The following is a 21,527-nucleotide window of genomic DNA, read 5'->3' on the forward strand; positions in this document are numbered from 1 at the left end:
TCCCATTAACATAAGTGAAAAGTTTGGAGAGATTTAGAGGATCACTCCAGGTGGAATAATAGGAGTTGTGGAATAATGAGGCTCTTGAACAAGCACTAAAATCAGTTGTTATGTACCACAGGAAAAAAAAACACTGCATATTCTCCATTCACAAAGGCTCTGGCAGCAAACAAATTAGGGTTCTTTGCTCACATCACTGATTGGACACCCTATGCAAGATTATTTTAGTTATTTAATTCTCAGATGTGGTGCAGAAAACACACATGCAAGAAGACATTAAGTTTCTATGGTTCTTGAAGCTGTTCCTGTTGGCCATCAAGATCATTTTGTCTCAATTAGGACTACTAGAATACTCCTCTGAATTCTCATCTGGCAAGGGGAAAAGGGTCACAGAGAGTTATGAGCCTGCAGAGAAGCTTGATTTTCTAACAGCCTGGATGATATGAAGTAGCTTCGTCTGTGATGATGGGAGACAGGAAGATGATCTGCACATGCACACATACACAAAGCTTCCCTACAGCTCCCACCACCCTAAGCCTCCCAGGCATCAGGAATCTGTTTTAAGCATGGTGTTGTAAAACTATTCAACTTTCAGCATCACCAAACCATCACACTCCTGTTTGAGAGAATGGTCATAAGGGGAAAAGAAACCAAATAAACTTTTTTTTTTCCCTTACAACCTGATAAAACTATCAGTTAGGTCTCTTACAGGTTTTGCTTGTTTCTTAGGCAGTAGATTTATCCTCCCCTACAAATTTCTGCAAATTCATTTTTCCAAACAGCAGTCTGTGTTCTGATTTTAGCATGCTTTTTAACCTCAAGCTTTGTATCTAGGCTGTTTTAATGCAGTGCACCAAACAAACAAAAAAACCCACACCCAAAAGATAACCTTAAGTTAGAAAGCGGCCATTGCCTCCTATTCTTCAATGCCCAAAGAGTATTAATTGCACTTAAAATAATTTCCTCTGGGTCCAGAGGCACACAATATCTCCCATAAAACAGGGCAGGGCACACCCAGAGGCACACCCATGCCCACAGCTAAACTACATCACTTACATCACTCTTCTCCTGACTGTATTAAATTCCTCCTTTTTGTCAGCACATCTTACTAATCAGTCTTTTGGGCAGCATAAACAGAAAGCTCTAATTCTGGGACTGAGAACACAAACCCAGCAGAAAGTCTGTCTGCTTTCACAAGGAACTTACACAGTCTTGTACCTTGTTCTATTGGTTGAAATTTGGCTTGCTTCCCCCAGACATCTCAAACACATTCAAATACACCTAAACAACTTAAGGTCTCTCTGCCTTTTTACCTTAAACACTTTGAAGAGCTGGCATTCATCCTGACCAAACGCAACGTGTATTTTACACGGTTATTAAAACAACCTTCCTGCTCAGGCTTGAGCTTGTGCCCTCCAATTTCCTTCCCCACCCCAATTTATCTTCCTCCAATTGAAATCACTTACAGCAGATGAGGTTTATCAAGTTTATCAAACAAGAACAGCAGCTCCTACATCCAGGGCTCCAAATTAACTCAGATGGAAGGCAATCATTTGCACACCCCTCGTCTCCTTCCTGGTTAAAGCATTAACTAATTTGGTTGGATGTTAGTCCCCTGCCATCCCCCTAGGCAGCCTGGAACCACTCAGTGATGAAATGGTTCCAAACCATCCCACTGTACATGTAAATAACTGCAGTTTTCACAGCCAATGCTTTCAGCGCCCTGTGCAAATAACACATTTTTTTTTCCGGTAGATTGCAGAAAAGACTGAATTTAAAGTTCCTCAGGACCTACAGCCAATGCCATGACAGAATTAAGATTCGGGATTTAGACTCCCCTGCCTTATCCTTATTCTTCCAGACACAAATGATGCTGTGTAATGGGGTGTAAAAACTCCTGGCTTCCTCTTGCAGCTCCCAAGAATTATCATTTTTGCTTCTCCATAAGGCTCAATCAGGCCAGATGCATTCTCCAGAGCACAGATCATGCAGGCACCCGACCCACCAAGGTTGAGCACATGCACAGACCTCTGCAAGGAAGAAAATCCCTACAGTAGCAACCCACACTGCCTGCAGCAAGCCCTTAATTTCACATGTTGGACATGTGCCCACATGTCCCTAATGACCCCAGGAGGAGGAAATGACCCCCCCACCACCACCAGGTCAAGAAGGCATTTCAGAGCTGACTCTCCAGTTCATGCAGCATTTGCTCAGCGGTTTTCTTCACTTCTCTCAAGCTTTGAATGCTGTTGACTAGCAAAGGCAGGGGCTGGAATTGCTATGCCAGGGCTTGTTCCAGCTTGGCAAATTCTATTAAGTGCAGGAAAGTTCTTATCTGGAAGAGCCACAGCTGCTTTGGCTAAAACAACTAAATCAACTGCTTGGTTTTTTGTATGATGTTTCAACCCTTTTTTTTTTCTCTTAAGTATCTCTCTCCCCTCCTTCCCTCACTGTTTTAAAAGTGTAGAAGATAGGAAACCACACAAAAAGAGAAGACAAAGAGGATAGCACAGCTACCAGCACTGTAACAAGTTCAATAGCTCCTCATGAGCAGTATGTATACACGTGTTGCCAATAGCCTGAAGACCACAAATGGAGCATAAAGAGCATGTTGGCTTCTTAATCTCAATGCTAATTTTGAACAGTCTTTTTTAATAAATATTAGTGTATATAAATACGCAACCCCTTGAAATTACTTGATGCATAATCATCGACTACTGCATCCCATTATAATTTTTTTTCTTGAACAAAACCCTTTTGATTTTAATCTGCCATTCTTTAGCTAATGAAGACACTTTGGTGAAGCTTGTTGTGTCACCTGTAGTTTTGTGCAAGAGAAGCAAGAAATTCTCAGCTTAATTTAAAGTTAAATGTATGAAATTGTGGACTACACCAAGCACATTTCCAAGGATTCCATAGGGTACTAGGACTTGATGTGGAACAACCTGACAAGCCCTATCTTGGCAAGATACTTAAACTCCACAAAAACTAACTGCAGCGGCAGTGGATCAAGGGTTGGCCTTGATGATCTCTGAGGTCCCTTCCAACCCAGCCAATTCTATGATTCTATGAAAATTCCCCAGAAAAACACCTGGGAGCCCATATTGGTTGAAGCAGCCTGCAACCAGACTGACTGATATTTATGAGCTCTGGTCATCTTGTATGAGTTGGGTATAATGTAATTTACGATACCCCCATTGACCAGGAATACCTCTCCTCTGGCCCTCAGGTATTTATCTGGAGTATTTCCAAGCTTGTTATGACTTTTGGACTTTGAAGACCGAGGCTGCTCGAAAGTGAGACAGGAACTTCTGCTGCAAGAAGTGGTCCACACTAGCTGCAGTACCATTTTCCACAAAAATTGTCCTGCTGTGTTGGAGGATGGGATTTCCAAGGAATACAGATGCTGTCCTCACCTCAGATGAAGCCTGAAGAGTCCCACCCTGAGGGAAGAAACACGCAGGCTGGGAAAAGGTGGAAGAATCGACCTTGGCAAAGCCACACCACTGATGTGGGGTTCCAGAGGTGGTCAGGGGCCACTCTGCAAGAGCTGTTAACAGACTTAGGAGGAAAGGCTGGCAGAGAGGCAGGGAGCTTGGTATACAACCAGGCTGCAACATCAAAGGCAGCAATTTTATTCATTTAAATCCCTAAAAAAAAAAGCATGGCAGTGAGGAAAGCCAGGGCAGGGAATCAGAGCTGGTCATGCTTCTCACCAGCTGATGGCCTTGTTTCCAGCTGCAGGCAGGCAGCTGCCTCTCTCGTGCCAGCCCCTAGCACCATGCTGCTCGCCAGGATTTTGGGGGGAGAATTTGGAGGAAAGATTCATTCCAGGAATGGCCAGAAATACAGCACTCTGGCAACGAGAGAATGAGTCCCCACGCAGATTGCCAGATTTCTCCTGATGGCTGGCAGCCAGCAGAAACAAAGAACAAGTGTTGATGGCAAATGCTGGTTTGCAGGAAGGTGCTGAGATGCCTGGGATGGTTATGGAGGCAGGCACAATATGTGGGCTGTTCTGTCTGGGGGCAAATGAAAGGTGCCAGTTTCTTCTAGCTGCCACCAGTCTTAAGGTGACATTCATGGGCAGCAGACTGATTTATATCCTACAACCAAGGGAGCATTGCACTTCCAGCCTCACGTTCAATAATGCGTGGTGTGTACCTGCAGCCATACCAGTCACTCCACTTAATAAAAAAGAAAAATGCACCATAACAGTATCAGGAAGGGCTGGATCAGCTCCCCCACAACTTATTTTGCACCAGGAGAGCAACTGGCTGAATAAATGGGCAGGCCCAGCAAGTGAGCCAGGACCTCTTTATCAGTGCTGGCATTCCTGTTCGTCTCCAGATTGAAAGAAGAAAACTGCAGAGGCTTTGCTCATTATTTTTGCTAAGCAAACATCCTGCAGTAGAGTATTTTCCTGCCCTCCAGACCTAGACTGAGCAGCCCTGTGCTGCCTCCAGTAGTTATACATAGAAACAATCAATTAAGGGCCAGGTTAACACATGGTGCATAAATAGATGGTACTTGTCAGCACATCTGAGCCCCACAGGTTGTCTGGCCATTTTAAGAAAGAGGTACTGCAGAAAGTTGGACTTTCCAGTCTGGATTATAAGGGCAGAATATGATTTACTTTGTTTCATTTTGTTTCTGTTTTTAGGAAAGCACAAGATTAAAAAACTCAGCACAAGTGAAAAAAAAATCAAATGACAGCAGAATGTTATTTCTTCTCCAATCTATGCCTTTTATGCCTACCTATCAGAATAAATGCAGACATACACAGCCAGACACTGTGTCTGTCTCATTTCAGAGAGCTCAGGTGGGGGATGGATAGAAAAACAGAGCACTCGGAAGATGAGTACATGCATTCTAAAATACTAGTAAGATACCAGTATTTTAGAAGACATCAACACATCACTAATGAGATTTGGATGTCCCACTTGCCTGGGAGGGGCAGGAGGGGAGTCCTGCTAATAATAAACTGCTTAGTTTTGAAATTAAAAGATACAAAGGCTCAGCAGTCCTCAAGGGAAAAAAAACAAAAACAAAAAACAACCACAACTTTTTTAGCATGCAAGCTGCATCCCCCCTCCACAAAAACTTGCTTTTAGAAACAGATGGCAGCCTGCAAGACCTACAAATCCTTTGTCTGGAGTGCCAAACTAGGCCCTATTGCCCATCAAAGTCAACCGTCACATTGTGAAGCACTGACCCTAACAAATCCATTATGTTTCTTTCTACCATAATGCTAAACCAGACAAAATGAGTCAGACTTAATAAGAAAGGGCGAGGGATTTTAAATCCCTTTCTCCCGCATCCCCGCAAAAATAATGATGGGGGGAGAGTCTGTGTTGACCCTTCACTTACAAGCCCTGCCAAACCCTACCGTTAGGGTTGCCTATTTTGGGCCAGGCTGCCTGAAGGAGGATGGATTTGGGTTTTAAGCACTTCTGCAGTGCTGTGCAATGGCTTTGAAGTCAGCACGCAATGTCAGTCAAACTACCCGCATAGTCGAGAGCGAACATCCCAAGCAGGAAAGAAAGGCCCTCATGCCAGCTGAATAATTAGGTCTGATGTCCTTTGTAGTTTCTCAGCCTTCCCTTCCCAGCTCTGCCAAAGTGCTGCTCAGATACACGGCACAGAGACGGAGAAAGCTCTTCGCAGGTAGCTGCAGGGAACAGAATATGGTTTTTTCTCCCGTGTCAGCTGAGCTCAGGCAATGGAAAGAGAAATGTGAGGAGATAGGAGCTCGTATCAAAGAGCTGTTGCCTTACAGTCAAGGGAGGAAAAAACAGAGAAGCCTGCCGGGGAGGTGACAGACAGGGCTATGGTGTGGAAAGGATCGAAAAGCAGGCAAAGCACTACGGGTATTTGGTGCCTCTTGGCACACAAAAGGAAACACCCATCACTGGTATCATCAGCAGACACCTCCCAGCAAGGAATACTTCTGCCAAAGAGAAAATCTCTCTCAGTAACAGTTGGTACAGATTATGAACGATCCAATTGCTTCTATCTTGCATATTTAAAAATGAGATACAACAAAAAAGTCAGCGTCCTCAGAGTGACAGATTGGTTGGGTTTTTCACCCCCTCAGAGAAACTCCCCCCTCCTCCAACCCCCTTTACTGGTTTTCTTCAGCACAAAGCAATCTCTCAAGGACGTGGCAGCAATGACGCTGAAATTCAAAGCCTTGAGATCAAACCCACAAAGCTGACGCTCATTACAGCTAAATTATGTCACCTATCTGAAGGCTGCAGCTTATTATTTAAGACAATAGAATAGTCATTAATCACAGCCATTGTGTATTGCACGGAAGGCATCTAAAAAGCTAAAGAATACAATGGAGATTTATTATACTACAGTGCTAGATTTAATTACATGGTTTTTCTCCTCGCTTGTAGTTCACCACCTGTTTGCACCAGAAGACCAGAATTAAAGGCGTGCCAGCCCTTGAGGCTAAACATTCAAGAGAGGGCTTGTGCTGAGCTTCTGTCATGACTTTTGTAGCAGAAGAGCAGGGGGCAAAGAGAACAGACCATTTTGGGGGGGCACTGGCTGGCAAATCACATTTTTAAACTTCCAGTTCCTTTGAATATATATTTATGTACAGCAAAAATTACACCATTGAGCCTGCACACGAGGAGAAACAGCTCACTGCCTTCCTCCTAAAGCTGCAGCATGAAGATTCATGCCCTCACCAACACAGCAATGTATTTAAGCAGTATGTTGTCTGCTGGCAGCCTTCTGAGTTTGCATTTTCTGCTATAAATATTTAACGTAGAAGAACTGTTCATGTTACCCACTTTGCCCGAAGTGTTTTGACAGCCATGCTTACCACATGACAATGATGCTCTATTTAACACTGCAGCTGCAGACAGGAGGATTTGGTTTCAGTTTTATACAATATTGTGAAACCGATGACCTCCCACAAAATAGGGAATACATTTTTAAGGAGTAGAATTTAAATGCATTAGCAAGACAATTAACAGGAAGCCACCACAAGAAAGGAAAACAGAAATTAAAGCCCTAAATGCAACAGTATGGTTACATTTAGCACAATCCCTTTTTTATTAAAGGGATTCAGAAAGATTAAAAGATAAGCAACCCTGCAAAAACTAAGTAGACTCCTGAAATGTTTTCTCTTAAGGTTAGCATACTTTCCAAACTCTCTGGACCACAAATTACTGTCAGCCCTCAGAGACCTTTACACACTTTTACCAACCAGCTAATTGAATCAGCTCAAAGAAGATGGCTCAGAGGACCACTTGGACAGCCCTGAGGCAGGTTTGGCTCCAGCATCTTTCAAACATACTCCCAGAAGTCTAGCAGTGGCTAACCAAGAGTCAGTCTTTCACATCTGAAGATCACAACATTTTTCAGCTGGAGAAAGTTCAAGCAAACAAAAAGACTTTAGTAACCCAGCCAATCAAACCCACACTAAACAGCTCTGCTACTGCTAGTGACACAGAAGGGAACTTTAGAATGCTCCCTTTGCTGTGGAATCACTTAAGCACAGCTTATAAAAAAAAAACATAAGAAAGATAAGAAAGAGAAACTGAGTCAGCACCATTTATCCTTTCTGATTTCCCCCTGGCCCCTGAGCATAGTCTCAGTTACTCAGGAGCTCATTAATGCACTCATCTATTACAAGCTTGCTGGGAGCACCAACTGATGCCACTTTGGTATGAAGAGATTAATCAAGCATGGATCACCAATCTCCCATGGCACTGCAATCCAATGCCATCTTCTTCTGTGCCATTTCAGCAGACAGATTCAGCTTAGTATTACCACTTACTTCCAAGACAAGTCAAGTACAGGGTGATTAGCCATTCCTTGCAGTGCCTTTTGCTAGAGTTACTAAAAATTTAATGCACTTAGTACAGTTTTATGACTCCTTATGCATCATTAGCACTTTAATACAATAGCATACAGTTCTTGGTTCTTAAAAGTATTGGAAAGGTCAGAATAGCTTTTTAAAACAATAATGTATAAGGATGAACTGGTAAACGTATAAGGATGAAGTGGTATGTTTTTAAATGTGGGAAAGGGGAAGATTTAATAAGGAGGAAAAAAGCAGAGGATTTTCTTCCCCAGCACATTCTGTTGCTGGATCTCCCATTCAGTGTGTTTTGGGGAAAAAAAAAAAAAAAAAAAGTGTTTTTGCATAGACACATCCCTTGGATGCAAATGCACCAGCACAGCTGCGCTCCTTCATCCTTTCACTGATCTTGAGGAAGGACCAGCAAACCACCACCCTTGCATTCCTATTTATTGCCAAACATAGCTCTGCCCCCACTGCCTCTTATCACAATGTAGGAGCTGTGGCAGAACTGCTCTCCTAACAAATACTCTTCATTTGAGACTGAGAAGGAAAGACTAAGTGGCATTAACACAGCCGTATGGTTTCACAGCTCTGGGTGAAGAGCACTAGGAGTTACGTGACAGGACACCAGGACAAAAACCACCATCCTCTCATCTGCAGCTCCTTTTGCTCACACAAGCCTGTGAGCTCTGAACTTCCCCTCCTTCCCCTTCATCAGTGCCACAAATCACCCTTCATTCCCCAGCCTGGCAGATGGGCAAGAGGCAACACAGGCTCTGCTCCAACCTCAGCTATGTGGCTGCCAATTAGCCTGCCAGATTACCCACCTGGAGGGGCCTCTCTTGCTTTTCCTGCAGCCTTTGTATTATTGGAAGGTTAATTAGGATCTCTGGTCTAGTTGCAGGGACTTCACAAATAAATAAACTTTAAAAACCCTGTATCTTTTCGATTTCACCACTGACAACATTAAATTGATCAATCTGTGGGCTCGGAAGTTCCTAGATAAGGATACAGATTGCTTAGGGTGCTTGTGTTTTTTTGACTTATTTTTTTTTTTAAAAAAAGGAAACAGGTCTAGTATGATCACAGTAACAATCTCACAAGCTCGAGTTTTGAGTGTGAGAACACTATACTATTACCAACACAGATGGTCTCCCACTTAGCATCAGCTTCCCTTTTGAGCTATTCAGTGCATTATAAGCAATGCTGGGATGCAGTCAGAAGTCATTGCCACGAAGTGCTGACAAAACATTAACCAATAACAAAAGCCCAAGACAGATTTTGAATTGCAAATAGTTTTCAGATCTACACCACTCTCCAATATGATATATCTTGGACATGCCACTGGGGTTGTTGCACCAACCATTCTTGCTCAGCTATGGGACAGATCTAATCCTGTGCCTTCACTCCCCGGCTCCTGGTCGAATGTCTCTTCCAGCACTAGCATAGACCTGAAGGCGAGGAGCATGAATACATCCAGGCTCCAAGACAAGATGTTTTCTCATTCTTTTTCCTGCTGAAAGCACAAGAGCTGAACTAATCGGGGCCCCAGGCCCCTGGGTCACAGCCAGGGCACTCACGCCAAGGACTTCAGCTCTTTCTCACCTGCTGACCGTGACAAAGCAGGGCTGAGGGGGCTGAGCTCATTAAGGCTGGGTTTTTCATGGGAAGTTCAGCCCACATAAAGCTAAAGAGGTTGTGGGGTTTTTTTGGTGGTGGGTTTTTTTTTTTTTAAGGTTCTGTTAGACTGAGCAATTTTCAACAAGGGTCCCAACTTACCACGCTGCAGGCAGTTCCCAGAAGAAAGAAAACAAAGACACGGGCATAGAAACCACAGTAAGTTATTAACCACAACTGCTATTGTGAAAATTAACATCTCCCATCACCATTCCCCTTTTGCTAAGTACAACAGCAGACCACAGCTACAGCTGCCTTACCCTGTGCAGATGTTCATATTCATGCAGGAAAAAATGATTACTTAATAGCATTCCTTACACCAGGATTCTTTAGCTCTTTGTCATGCCTTGCTTTGAGATAGAAACACTAGACTACACATCCCTGCTTGAATTAAGAGAGTCAAACAACATCTGCTATCACACTTGCTAAAGCCAGAGAGAGTCAACATGTTTGCAAATGCTACAGAGATAATGCCATCTTAAACAGCATCATCTTGGGAAAAGGTTTAACATCTAATTCATGTGCTGAATAGCTGCTACCCCGATTTCCAGAGATAAATATTCTCCCTTAATAGATTCATAACAGTAGGCATTAGAAACAAAGGTTGAACACCGGAAAAGGGATGCATTAGAGACACCATAGTAACATTCTTCCTGGCCTTGACATTCTTGAAGTGTTTACAAGGTAAAATGTTCAGCAGAATACTTGCTTCAAAGCCCTGTGACAGAGCATACATCCACTATCCGTCACCTTACAAAACACCTGGCAGTTTTTAAACACTGTGAGGCATGACCAGTCATTTCATCTTCATGTGATTACACAAAAATTCAAAAGTTTGGGTGGTTCATTTGGGTTCATTTGTTTGCCTGCTTGTTTTTAAGTAAAAGGTGATAATTCTGCCCTAAATGCTTGGTGATGTGTATTTTTAGATCCTTATACTAGAAAAATAAACAAAATGAGAGCACAAAATGCACACAAGAAAAAGTAATGCAAAAAAGAAACTGCAACATCCATTCATCTCTCCCAAGCCAGCCAGCATCACAGCTGAAAGTCTTTTATTTTTAAGCATTTAAATATTCTTAATTTTAAATTCATGCCAGAGTGTTGCACAGTGTAAAGCAAACAAGAATACCAAGTGGGAATACTGATGGAAGAATAGTATTGTGTGAATAACCAACTAATCAGCAAATCCTCCCCTCCCTCAGCAATGAAAAGCCAAATATTTATTCAATTGTATATTGCATTCTTTGCTCAAATAGCTCACAGTTTGAATTAAAAATAAATCTCTCTCCTTTTTCTAAAACATCTCAAAGGGGACCATAGGGCCCCGCAGAAGATATTTGAAGATATCTGAATCCAGAAGGATTCATCTAAGCAGCAACATGGATAAAAAGCTGGAAAGGTGCATGCCTAAATTAGGGATTTGTGCCCTAATTTGTGTCTGGACAGTCTCCAGCCCAGTGAGAACTTGGGCTCCAGAACCTGTTAAGATACCTAAAGTCAGTGTAAGCAACATCTATTTAGACCATGGCAGCATCCTCCTCTCCCAGCAGACTCCAGCTTCATCCTGAAGTCAGGATGGATCCAGGTCAGTCAGTCCAAAGCACACTGCTTGGCTTGATCAATATTTTATTGAAAAATTACCAGTTAAGTGAGGGCTTGGTTTCGCAGTTTCATTACAAAGAGCTCAGCCCTCTTACCTTTCAGTCACAAGAGACCTGCAGCACCTCTTCCACCTGGGCAGCCCTGTGTGAGGAGCACCCACAGTGACATTTGCTTTTTCCCCAAGTGTAGCTGCTGCTGACACAGATAGCACTGCATTACACTGCATGCCACTGCACACTGATCACTCTGTGTGTGAAAATAGCTGGGCATGGAAATGAGCACAGGTTTACAGAGATGCTAAGGGGAAAATGCAAATTTATACAAATAATTTCAGCCATCCATGAAAAGCATGCAGCCACTACATACCCATGACAGTTCAGCTTTGCGAGTTTTGTTGGGGTTTTTGTTTTGGTTTTGGTTTTTAATCCTGTCATTGTTTATACAGAATGGTGTTTCAGATTAAGCCCCCTTACCCTGCCACATGTTAGTTTTTTAGCATGAGAACACCAAGAAGGGGGTGGACAGAAGATTCTTCTAGCTTTTATGCTGTGCAACCTACTCCTCAAGCAGCTTTGAAACAGGATTTGACTCTGATATTAAACTTGTTCTTTTTTTTAAAAAAAACCCCCAAACATTGCTACCAGGTCCCAGAATTGTTATTGCAACCTAACAAATAAATTGACTGTAAAGCAAAGCCAAGTTCATGCTCCAGAGGAGAGGGGAGCTTATTCTCCAAGAGTGACATATTTAAACATTGACTCCGAACACTAAACAAGAACTGCTGACATTTTCATATGAAATTGTTCTCTAAGTGGAGAATAACCATCAAAAAGTTTCTCTGCAGATTCATCAAAACCAGACACCCCTCACACAGTATTATATCCTAAGAGTTAAGTTTTGTACTGTCACTCAGAGCAGGTCACAGAGATCTAGCAAAGTTGCTCAAGACTACCCAACCCTGAGGATATATTAGCAAAGGAATACTCTTTAAGCATCTCTTGCTTAATACTCTTATACTCTCTTTAAGCATCTGCTTGATGTATTTCTCATGGACTGGGTTGGTATCTGGAGGAAGGAGGAACAAGCAAAACCCCACACCTTGAAGGAGCATGGCTTCATGTTTCCAGACAGGCACTTTGACCAGGCCTAAGACATCTGACTGAGAAAGCTCTCAGTTACAATCTAATGATCTAACAGCTGAGTAAAACTATCTTGGACTCCAGGCAAAGAGCACAAATTGAGTTGTTTATATTTTCATACCACTTATGCAGCAGCAACTTCTTACAGCCATACCTCCACCCAGCACCTCGGCAGTCCATCACACATTAGTCATCTCAGTTTGTGTTTTTTACTGTAATGACCCATCATCATTTCTTCCCTAATTACTTTTGAGATTATCTATATAGCTAATATGACCAAAATATCACAGTTAGTTTCCTGACCAAATTTTTTCCTCAATGCAGCTTTTTCTACTGTACATATTTTATGTTAATCTGCATAATAAAAAAGTATTTTGTTAGGTTATCTGCACTCACAAACTACACACAGGTTTCTGTATGTTGACTGCCACAGTTCCTCTCCATACCCACAAGATACGGCCAAACAAGCTACATGTAACCTTCCCACCTTTGTAAGTGGTCCTACATGACCTCAAATAGCACCAAACACCACAGCATGAACTGGATCAAAGTGCACGTGTTGTTTACTTCACACCCCCTCTTCATTCACTTTTCTCTTTGACTCCAACCCTCATTGCAGCAGCTCAGAACTGCAGTGGGGAGCAGCCTGCCAGCTGCAGATCCAGCATCAGCTTGCGCAGAGGCTCTGCTGGCTCTGAGCTTCCCAAAGTGTTCCAGGGCCCTGCTGGCATTAAGGACAACTTGATTAGCCCACGACAAGCAGGTAAATGAAGGCAGGCAAGGGAACCCTGACACCCTTCTCCTGTTGGCTTGCACGCATCTCGACCTCCGTCTCCTGCAGCAGCTCATTTTGGAAGCATCCCCAGGGTGAGCTCGGCGCGGGCACAGGAATGCTGTGGGCAGCCTCAGGGCGCTGGCACAGCTCCTCCTGCAGCGCTGGTAAATCACTCTGGCGAGGACAGGACAGCTTCACGGGCAAACAGAAATCAATACCACAGGCACACGCTGCCTGACAGGAGGAGGAGAGGGGGTGGGGGAGGAGGGGGAGTAGTATCGCTTTGCCCTCAGAGATCCCTCCATCCTCCAGCAACGCCAGGACCACTAAGAAAGAAGACATCAACACAGGAGACTCTCTGCTGGAAACAGGGACCTTCACCTTCCATGCAGGCTCAAGAACACCATCGCCGCTCACGGGCCCTTCCGACACCCAGCAGGGTGCGGGCATGTTCGCCTCGCAGTGCTGTTTTCCCGAGGAGGGCAGCTGCAGCCCCGGGGACCCCCACTCTCCTCTCCCCATCCCCCGCACTGCTAAGCTGCCAAGATGGGGACAGCGGGGACTTCGAGCTGATGTGCAGGAACAAGATTAGGACTGGATTTAGGTCGTTCTTATAAAGGGCAGCAGCTCAGCTGCTCTGTGTGCCAGCGCTTTGATTACTACTGTGGTTTGAACTATGTGGAGGAAAAAAAACCCTGCCTACTGAAGCACTTACAGACCAGCTACTGGGATTTTCACTGTAAAAAAGCCCCACTCGTATATGGTCACACCTTCCTCTTCTGTGATTCCACACCAGCTGCTGGCAGCGAAACACCCTCCGGGAGTGCAAGAGAGTTTAACCTTTCTAAGTGGAAATTAAAACAGCAGCTTATCTGGCATTTAAAAAAAAAAAAAAAAAAAAAAAAAGTACAATAAATTCTCTTTGGCTTAACATTACTGAGTCAGTACGACTGATAGAAATAATGACGTTTTTCCAACCCAATCAATACTTAAAGTAATATAGTATAAAATTTATATTATATATATATATGTGTATGTATAACAGAATAGTCACACCAGGTTTGGGGAGCATTTAAAGCCAGTATGTCTCTGGCATATAGAAATATATAGAATGAAAGCCCTATTACTAAAGCATTATAATACATCACAGCCATTAGCAATCCCACAAATGGTCTGTTTTCTGAATAAGCAAGAGAGCTGCTCCTTATTAAAGGCTATTGTAACCGGAAATTATGCTTGTCAATAATATTGACAATTCTTTATAAAAAGTACTGTTTCCTTTGGCTGCAGAAGCTCTCCTACAGGAGCCAAGTCTTTAACCTATAATTCAGATTTCTATTTTAAAAAATTAAAAATCTATGTGGTGTTACAATGGAATCCTGGTTTTACTCAGTAGGTAGAAAACCCACACACAGTTAGGAATAATCCATTACAGCAACTATCCATGCCACCACATTTAAAGATGAAGAGAGCAGAAGCGTTGTTTCTATTTCAGCATCAAGTCAAGGTTACACAGAAGCAGAAATTATCTCCATATTCCAACACAACACTTCACTTACTCAGACCAAGACCAAAAGATTTGCTTTCACATGAACAACATATTAACCCAGCTTCGATTTTTATCAAGCAGGTTTCCTAAATGTACGCCCAATATTTCCTTGTTTATGATGACAATTTACAAAGCACAAGATAGCCACTCCATTCAACCCCTCATGCAGGACACTTGCTCATTGCAGCCGTAAAGTCAGAAGACTTAGTGCTGCATTTAAGCATCACTTCTTAAGGCAGGCAGGAGGAATGCTTGAGTCCAGTCCTTCTCACAAGCCCTATAGGAATCAATCCTAAGTAATCTCCTAAAACTACTTCTGAGGAGCAAGTAACTTTCGTCAGGTTGCACAGCATAAGCCATCTTCTCCTCTACCTGCACCACTCTTGTCCTCAACCAAGTCATTTAACCTGGACAATCCCTCCAGATATGCTACATAAAATTCTGGACTGTATTAAAAATTAAACCCAAACTCCTATAGCTTGCTTTTCTTTCGTGGCAACTAAGACATAAAAAGGAACCGCAACTGTTGAGATATTCCCTGGTCAAGGGAAATTTTTCCATCGATTTCCAGTAAACTAGGAAAAAACCTAATTACTGACTTTCAGAAAACATCATGAGGATGAGATCTTGTATTGCTGTCGTAAAGTTGCCAAGTTTTCTGGCACTGCAGGGTGACTTGGCACCAAGGAACTGCGACTGAGAACCATGAGGGCTGCAGGGAGGCTCTGCAAGGATTGAGAGCGCAGGTGCCAGGCACACAAAAGGACTAAAAAGACTTTCATCATTCCAAAAATAAGAACTTACTAGATAAGAAACACCGTTAGCCAGACTACAACATGCTGCGTTTGATTTGCAATGTTATGTACTACGGTAACGTTTCACTGATGGGGAAAATTAATTACCAATATCTGGATATTTATAGCGAAACAGCATGAGGTAGAAGCATTGTTTATGTTCCTCAAGACACTCAGTGTTTCCAATGAGCACTGTCAGCTTCACTGGTCATGAAGAGGGAGGGGGAAAAAAAAAAAAAAAGCAATCTTAAAAGTAATGAAAGTCTCTATGGCTTCAAAGTATACATATATCTGGGACAGTAATAGTAAATCTTTACATAATGGCCAAACCTAGACAGTGCAAAATATGTTGCTAGACAAAATATAATAACTAGAATATCTCCTTACTAAAAGCATAAGCTTGAGGTAATATTTTACAGACCATGTGTACAAAAAAGCTATAAAGCTTTTCATTTCACACAGCAAAAGGGCTACCACAACTCCACCAGTATTCACTTTCTGAGACACAGAAGTCATTGTCCAATATGGTCCTTCAGGTCCCACTTTCCATGTTGTCCTACCACATCCTCTTTCCCTCCAAAACTCTCTGGCCCTCTAGCAGGAGCATCCTCAATAGAGCACAGACCAGTCCTTCCACTTGGGAACAAAACACTCATACCACAATTTTCTCTCTACTTCCCTCCAGAGCACTAATTAGTTCCTCAGTAAAAGACATTTCATTTTCCTTTTAATTGACTCAAAGATTGTTTTATTTTTCTAAATTGCCATTGCAACACTCTAAAAAATAGTATACGATACTACAAATCCTACAAAATTTAGCATGCTCTTTAAGAGAAATGTAAAACCCACTGCAGCCAGTAAAATATTGTGTCTTGCACTCACACTTATAAAGTTGATATAGTATGACAAAAAATGTAATAGAAACAATTAAATGAATGATTAGGCCTTTTTGTTTAAGGAAATGTTAAAAATTTACTATGATAAGTTCATTTAAACATATGCAGTTCCAGGGTTGATAGGCTCAAAACAGCTTTACCTGAAAGAAGTAGGCATGAAGATGAAAGAGACCAGAAACCTATTTTCCAACAGCCCTGAACATGAGAGAAAAGCTCCCTTCATCCTATTTTAGTGGACTTCAATAGGGCACAGAAACCAATACTGAAATTTTCATGCTTTTCAAGGTATTTCACATCAAATGGTCTGCTCTTCTTTTCTGACCTCTCCAACTACTAAGTGCCAAGAAGCCTTAGAGAGTTTCCTTTCCTCCTTCAAGTGCTTAGAAAGATTTTTTTTCTTCCATCCTTGACTAAGAGCTTTGTGATAATGCCACAAGTGATTTGACAGCTTTATAATCCATACACTACTTTGCTGACTGCCTGGTTACACTACTAAGTTCAGCAACAGGGAAACAGTTGGTTTTTACTTCTGAAAATTAAAAAACTGTTTGAATCCATTTGAAATGCCAGCTGTGGAGCAATTTCATATTTAAAAAAAAAAAAAAGGTAAGATTTGTACCAGAAAATAGCATACATGCAAACTAAACAAAAATAAAAATTTAAGCAAAATGGTGGAAAATTCTCATCTACCAAATTTATTTTCAGCACTAACCACACACAAAAACAAGAACTATAATGCAGGTCACTCCTAGAATTATGTCAAGACCTTATAACTTTGGAACCTTGATTTGATTTCATTTTGTGAACAGACCTAACAACAATAAGAATTAAAAAGGTAGTTGTAAAAGGTTGATGATGCCTTTGAGAGCCTCATCAAATTATTTCACTTCATGTCTGATGCAATAAATGAGGAGGTTTTTTTTTTATTTGTTTAAGGGAGGGCATGGGAGGTGGAGCAGGGATGCCAGGCCATTAGGTATTAATTGCAGAGGGTTTGCCTGGAGATTTTGGGGTTAAGCCACTAATCAAGGAAAGCCTTCATGCAGAGGTGGGCCACAGGCTGTCCCCAAGGAAGGGCAGGTACAGGTTGGAGAGCTCCAGATGACAGCAGAGCTGACTCACCAGTAGCTCCATAGCATGGCACATGTGCCAGCAGGGTGTCTGCCTCACCTGGTCACCACTAATCCACCTGCAAGCAGAAAATCCCAAGGATTTTGTAACCTCTGCTTTGTTCAGAGGACAGGCCCTGGGGTGGTGAAGTAGCTCCTCATCTCCCCATGTTCCTCTACTTGGCATTAGTGCAGACCCATTCAGCTAAATCTGGCTTGAGAAAGGCATTTTGTGTCTACAGGCTGCTAAAGGACTCACAGGTTTGGAGATAAGCAGGTTCTTAATTACTTTTTTTCCTAAATTGGGGATGATCTGCAGAGCAGGTTAAGTCACAGCAACTTTTCATTGGTGCCATGACTTACCTCAACAAGCTCTTTAAGCACAAGGCCAGCAAGATGGAAAGTGATCACAGATACATAATTCAGCACCAAAAGAACAGGATCATTTCTTTCTACAAAACGTTGTAAGAGCATTTTTAGAAAGAAATAGCCCTTGCAGGTTTCCTGTGACAACAAACTTTCTGTTCCCTTGAGCATCTTTCTCCCCACCTATTCTGATTACAAACTCAATCCTGGTAGCTTGGATTTTGAAACCTATTACAGATTTACTGATGAGATCACACTAGCACCTGTCTACTGTGACACACCCACACCCGCCCCCCAAACTTTAACATAAATGTTTTTGCAACTACACCTAAAAGCAGAATTCATTTTTCCACAGCTGCATGACATTTGTGGCTCACAGCACTCCCTGTTCTTCCTTAACATTTCCAACTGCTGAGCTCCCAGCTGATAGCAGAAAACTCTCGTCACAAGTCCCTAAAAATATAACAGTGCTCAGCAGCAACACTAAGTCCCATCATATTTCTGTTACTCCACTTCTTTCTCAATCATATCCCAACTCTCCAAGGTATTCAGAATGCCTCCCAAATTGGCATTACCAGATTTTTTATTGCACGCTCAAACCATACTGCTGGACTTTGAATAGTTTAAACCAGCTAAAGGCACTTCTACTTGTTATTTCCCCTTGAGAGGAGGAAGGAAAATGGAAAAACAGAAGCCTCAAGTGCTTTAAAGACAACTACTTGTGGCAATTTCTATTTGAAATTATTCAGAGTTGCATGGTTTTCTAAATGGACATATCACAGATGTGCCAAAACGTCTTCCTTTTACTGAAAAAAGAAGAGGGAGACTTCTTAGGCTTTGAAATCTGGTTAGTGTTGCTGGAACAGTTCAGCTAAATCTACTGAGTGACCCCAGAAGTTGTGCCCTATAGCTGAGCCACTATGCTGCATGAAGCCACCACACTCAGGCTCTCCTTGAGCAGCACTCCCCAAGAACACATCTCACTGGGGAACCAAGCAGAAATCAGCAAAAGACAAGTTTGAAGGTCTGGGTAATCATCAGGGAAGGTACAGCGTGCCAGCCAACACTGCTTTAAAAATAGTCTTTTCAGAGAGAATAGTTAGAGATGACTCAAAGTTTAAGTAGCTGCAACCCCAATAGGTCATATTATGCAAATCCAGCCCATACACCATCAGCTGGGAGCTTGGCTCAGGAGTCAGGAGTTTCCTACTAGAAGCAGCAAAATTGAAAACATACTGGTAGATGTGAAAAAGCAAACAGAGATTAAAGAACATTTGGCTAATGCTTCTGTTTGGAGATCCTAGGGCTACCCCCAGTGTGTGCTCAGTGCAAAGAGAAAAGATTTTGGGACCTCATATTAAGATATAGCTCCTTGGAACATTCAGATATCCACCTCTTTGACGGGTGACAAAAATGTGAACTTCAACCAGAGTACATCGATCAGTGTGTAGACCATCGAGCCTTTCTCTTACACAACCAGAAGGTGAGGTCCTTCTGCATATAACAGCAGCAAAGGCTTCAGCAGGATCCCACCACCAGACAGGCGCCCACCCTGAGAGCTACAGCTGCCTTCAACTTCAGTCACACACAGCTCATTGACCTGCAGTGTGAATGCACAGGGATGGGCAAACCTGTGCACTGAAGTGCTTTCAAACTCTTAACTCAGTGAGGAATTGCTTAGCTTCCATGTAATTAAGCCCCGTTATTAAGCTTGCAGTCAATCTAATTTTATATATAAAAAGCTGACTTAAACAGTCCCTTTTATTTAAACACGAGTGATGTTTAGGAAGGAATACTGCCTTCTCCCAACACAATCAGCTCACATCCAGTCACAACCCTTCCAAACCCACATTTTAGAAAAATCAGTTTGATCCCAGAGTACAAATTTTGTTCTTTGATTCTGTAGCCTTTTGGGGATGGAGGGGAAAGAAAGGATGCAGAAAGACTCCTTCTGAATGGACACAGATGTGAATAAAGCATAATTAAAGATGTTGTTCCATTAATTTATTCCATTCTTCCCAGATGCCTCTCCCCCTTTCCCGTGCAAAGAAAATGCATCAGTCCCGACAGAAAGCTCAGTCATTAGCCCCCTTTCAAATCCATAACCCTCCGTACCCTCCTCCCGCCAGCTGCACCCCGCTGCACCGACCGAGGGCTGCCTTGCCCCTTCCCCCATTAGAGACCGGGGTCAACGGCGGGTCGGGGGAACCCGACCTGAGGCAGGGCGCATCCCGGGGCCAGCAAGCGCTCCCCAATCCTCTGCTCTTCAGAGGATGCTCTACCAGCTTCCCCAGCGGATGCATCATCCTTCAAAGTTGCTCCCACCCCGCGCTTCCCGCCAGTTCGGCGACCACCCTTTTCCCATTCCTTTGGGCGGGGGACAGAGAGGAAGGTGGGGGGGAGCAGACATTTTGAAGCAGCGGATCCCAAAAGCCCGCCGGGCCGCGGCGAGCCGCAGCGGTGCGGCTGCGGATGAGGCCTCCCCGCCGCTCTCGGCCCCGGGGGCCCCGCCGCTCACCTGCCAGCTCGTCGGGCTCCAGCCCGCTCTCCGCGTCGATGCCGCACAGCACGAAGTAGTGGGCGAAGCGGCAGGGAGCCGCGCCGGGCCCGGGGCCGCCGCTCCCGCTCATCCCGCCGGCGGCTCCGCGGCTCTGCGCGGCGGCGGCAGCGGCGGCGGCAGCAGCAGCAGCACCAGCAGCAGCGGCGGCGGGGACGCGCCTGTGGCACGGTCACAGCGCGCCGCCCCACATCCCCGTCGGGGACGCGCAGGACGCGATCGGGCACCGAGCAGCGAGCGGCTCCTGCGGGTGGGCACCGAGAGGGCACCGAGCAGCCAGCGGCTCCGGCGGGCGGGCACGGAGAGGGAACAGAGAGGGCACCGAGCGGTCCCGCTGTCAGCTGAGCGGGGCGGGAGGGGAGGTGGCGGGGACAAGAAGGGCGGCACCGCGCTGCCGTCCCGCCCCCGCGGGGCATTTAAACCCTGGGCACCTCCCCCCGCCCCGCTGCTGGGCATTAGCGGGATGTTTGCGGCCCTTACCGATGTTTTGAGGGTGCGGGAGACACCCCCCCCCCCCACCCCGCCCATCCTTGCTTTGCCACAATAGGTGCTTAAAGCTTCCCTCCTCCCCGCCATCATCCCCAAGGTGCGAGTAAGGGGAGGTCGGGTTTTTATTTCAATAACAAAGGGGACGGCGCCTCTTCAGCACCCGGGCTGCGCAGAGCGTTTTCTGCGGTCATCCTACCCGGGGAAATGTTTTTATTTAATTCTCCCGATCAGAATCTGGAAACAATAATAACAACCTCACCCCAGTGAGGGGCTGCTGACAGAGGGGGAGGAGGGGCTGAGGCATGGCTTTTGTGTGATCTCCATCCCTCTGCGGAGATCGATGTTGATCCTACCCCGTTTCAGGAAGGGGAACTATTTTTTTGCTACACGCACTCTGATTAAAAGCAAAATCTAACATGTTGCTTCATTTCCAGTTTATTTAAGATCTGATCACCTTCTGCCCCGTCCAGGAAGAAATCAGCATTGGTTTAACCCTATTTCTAAAAACCCTCTTACCTTAGAGAGGTTTTCCAATACCTGAAGCTGCCTACAAGAAAGCTCAGGAAGGAATTTTTCATGGGTGTGCAGCAAGAGGACAAGGAGCAATAGTTTAAAAATTGAAGAGGGAAGACTTAGGTTAAAAGGAATAAATTAGGAATAAATTATTTCTTGTGAGGGTGATGAGACGCTGGACCCTGGTTGTCCGTGAAGTTGTGGGTGCTCTTTCAGGAAGGCCAGGTTGGATG

General features: G+C 44.0%; 1 protein-coding gene across 7 annotated transcripts in view; it reads right to left on the minus strand.

Annotated features, from left to right (window-relative positions):
• Nucleotides 1-20,662, minus strand: part of DENND5B (DENN domain containing 5B) — a 112,977-nt gene extending 92,315 nt beyond the window's left edge. For 3 of the 7 annotated variants that reach the window (XM_071769109.1, XM_071769082.1, XM_071769071.1), the window contains exon 1: nt 20,254-20,660. In XM_071769109.1, coding sequence (XP_071625210.1) covers nt 20,254-20,365 — 112 coding nt within the window. In that variant the 5' untranslated portion in view covers nt 20,366-20,660. Of the gene's footprint in view, nt 1-20,253 lie in introns of all 7 variants that reach the window. The other 4 variants (XM_071769101.1, XM_071769092.1, XM_071769054.1 and 1 more) reach the window with 3 other exon arrangements.
• Between the last annotated feature and the right edge of the window lie 865 nt (nt 20,663-21,527).

This window comes from Heliangelus exortis, chromosome 1 (assembly GCF_036169615.1).
Source record: "Heliangelus exortis chromosome 1, bHelExo1.hap1, whole genome shotgun sequence".
NCBI classification, from domain to species: domain Eukaryota; kingdom Metazoa; phylum Chordata; class Aves; order Apodiformes; family Trochilidae; genus Heliangelus; species Heliangelus exortis.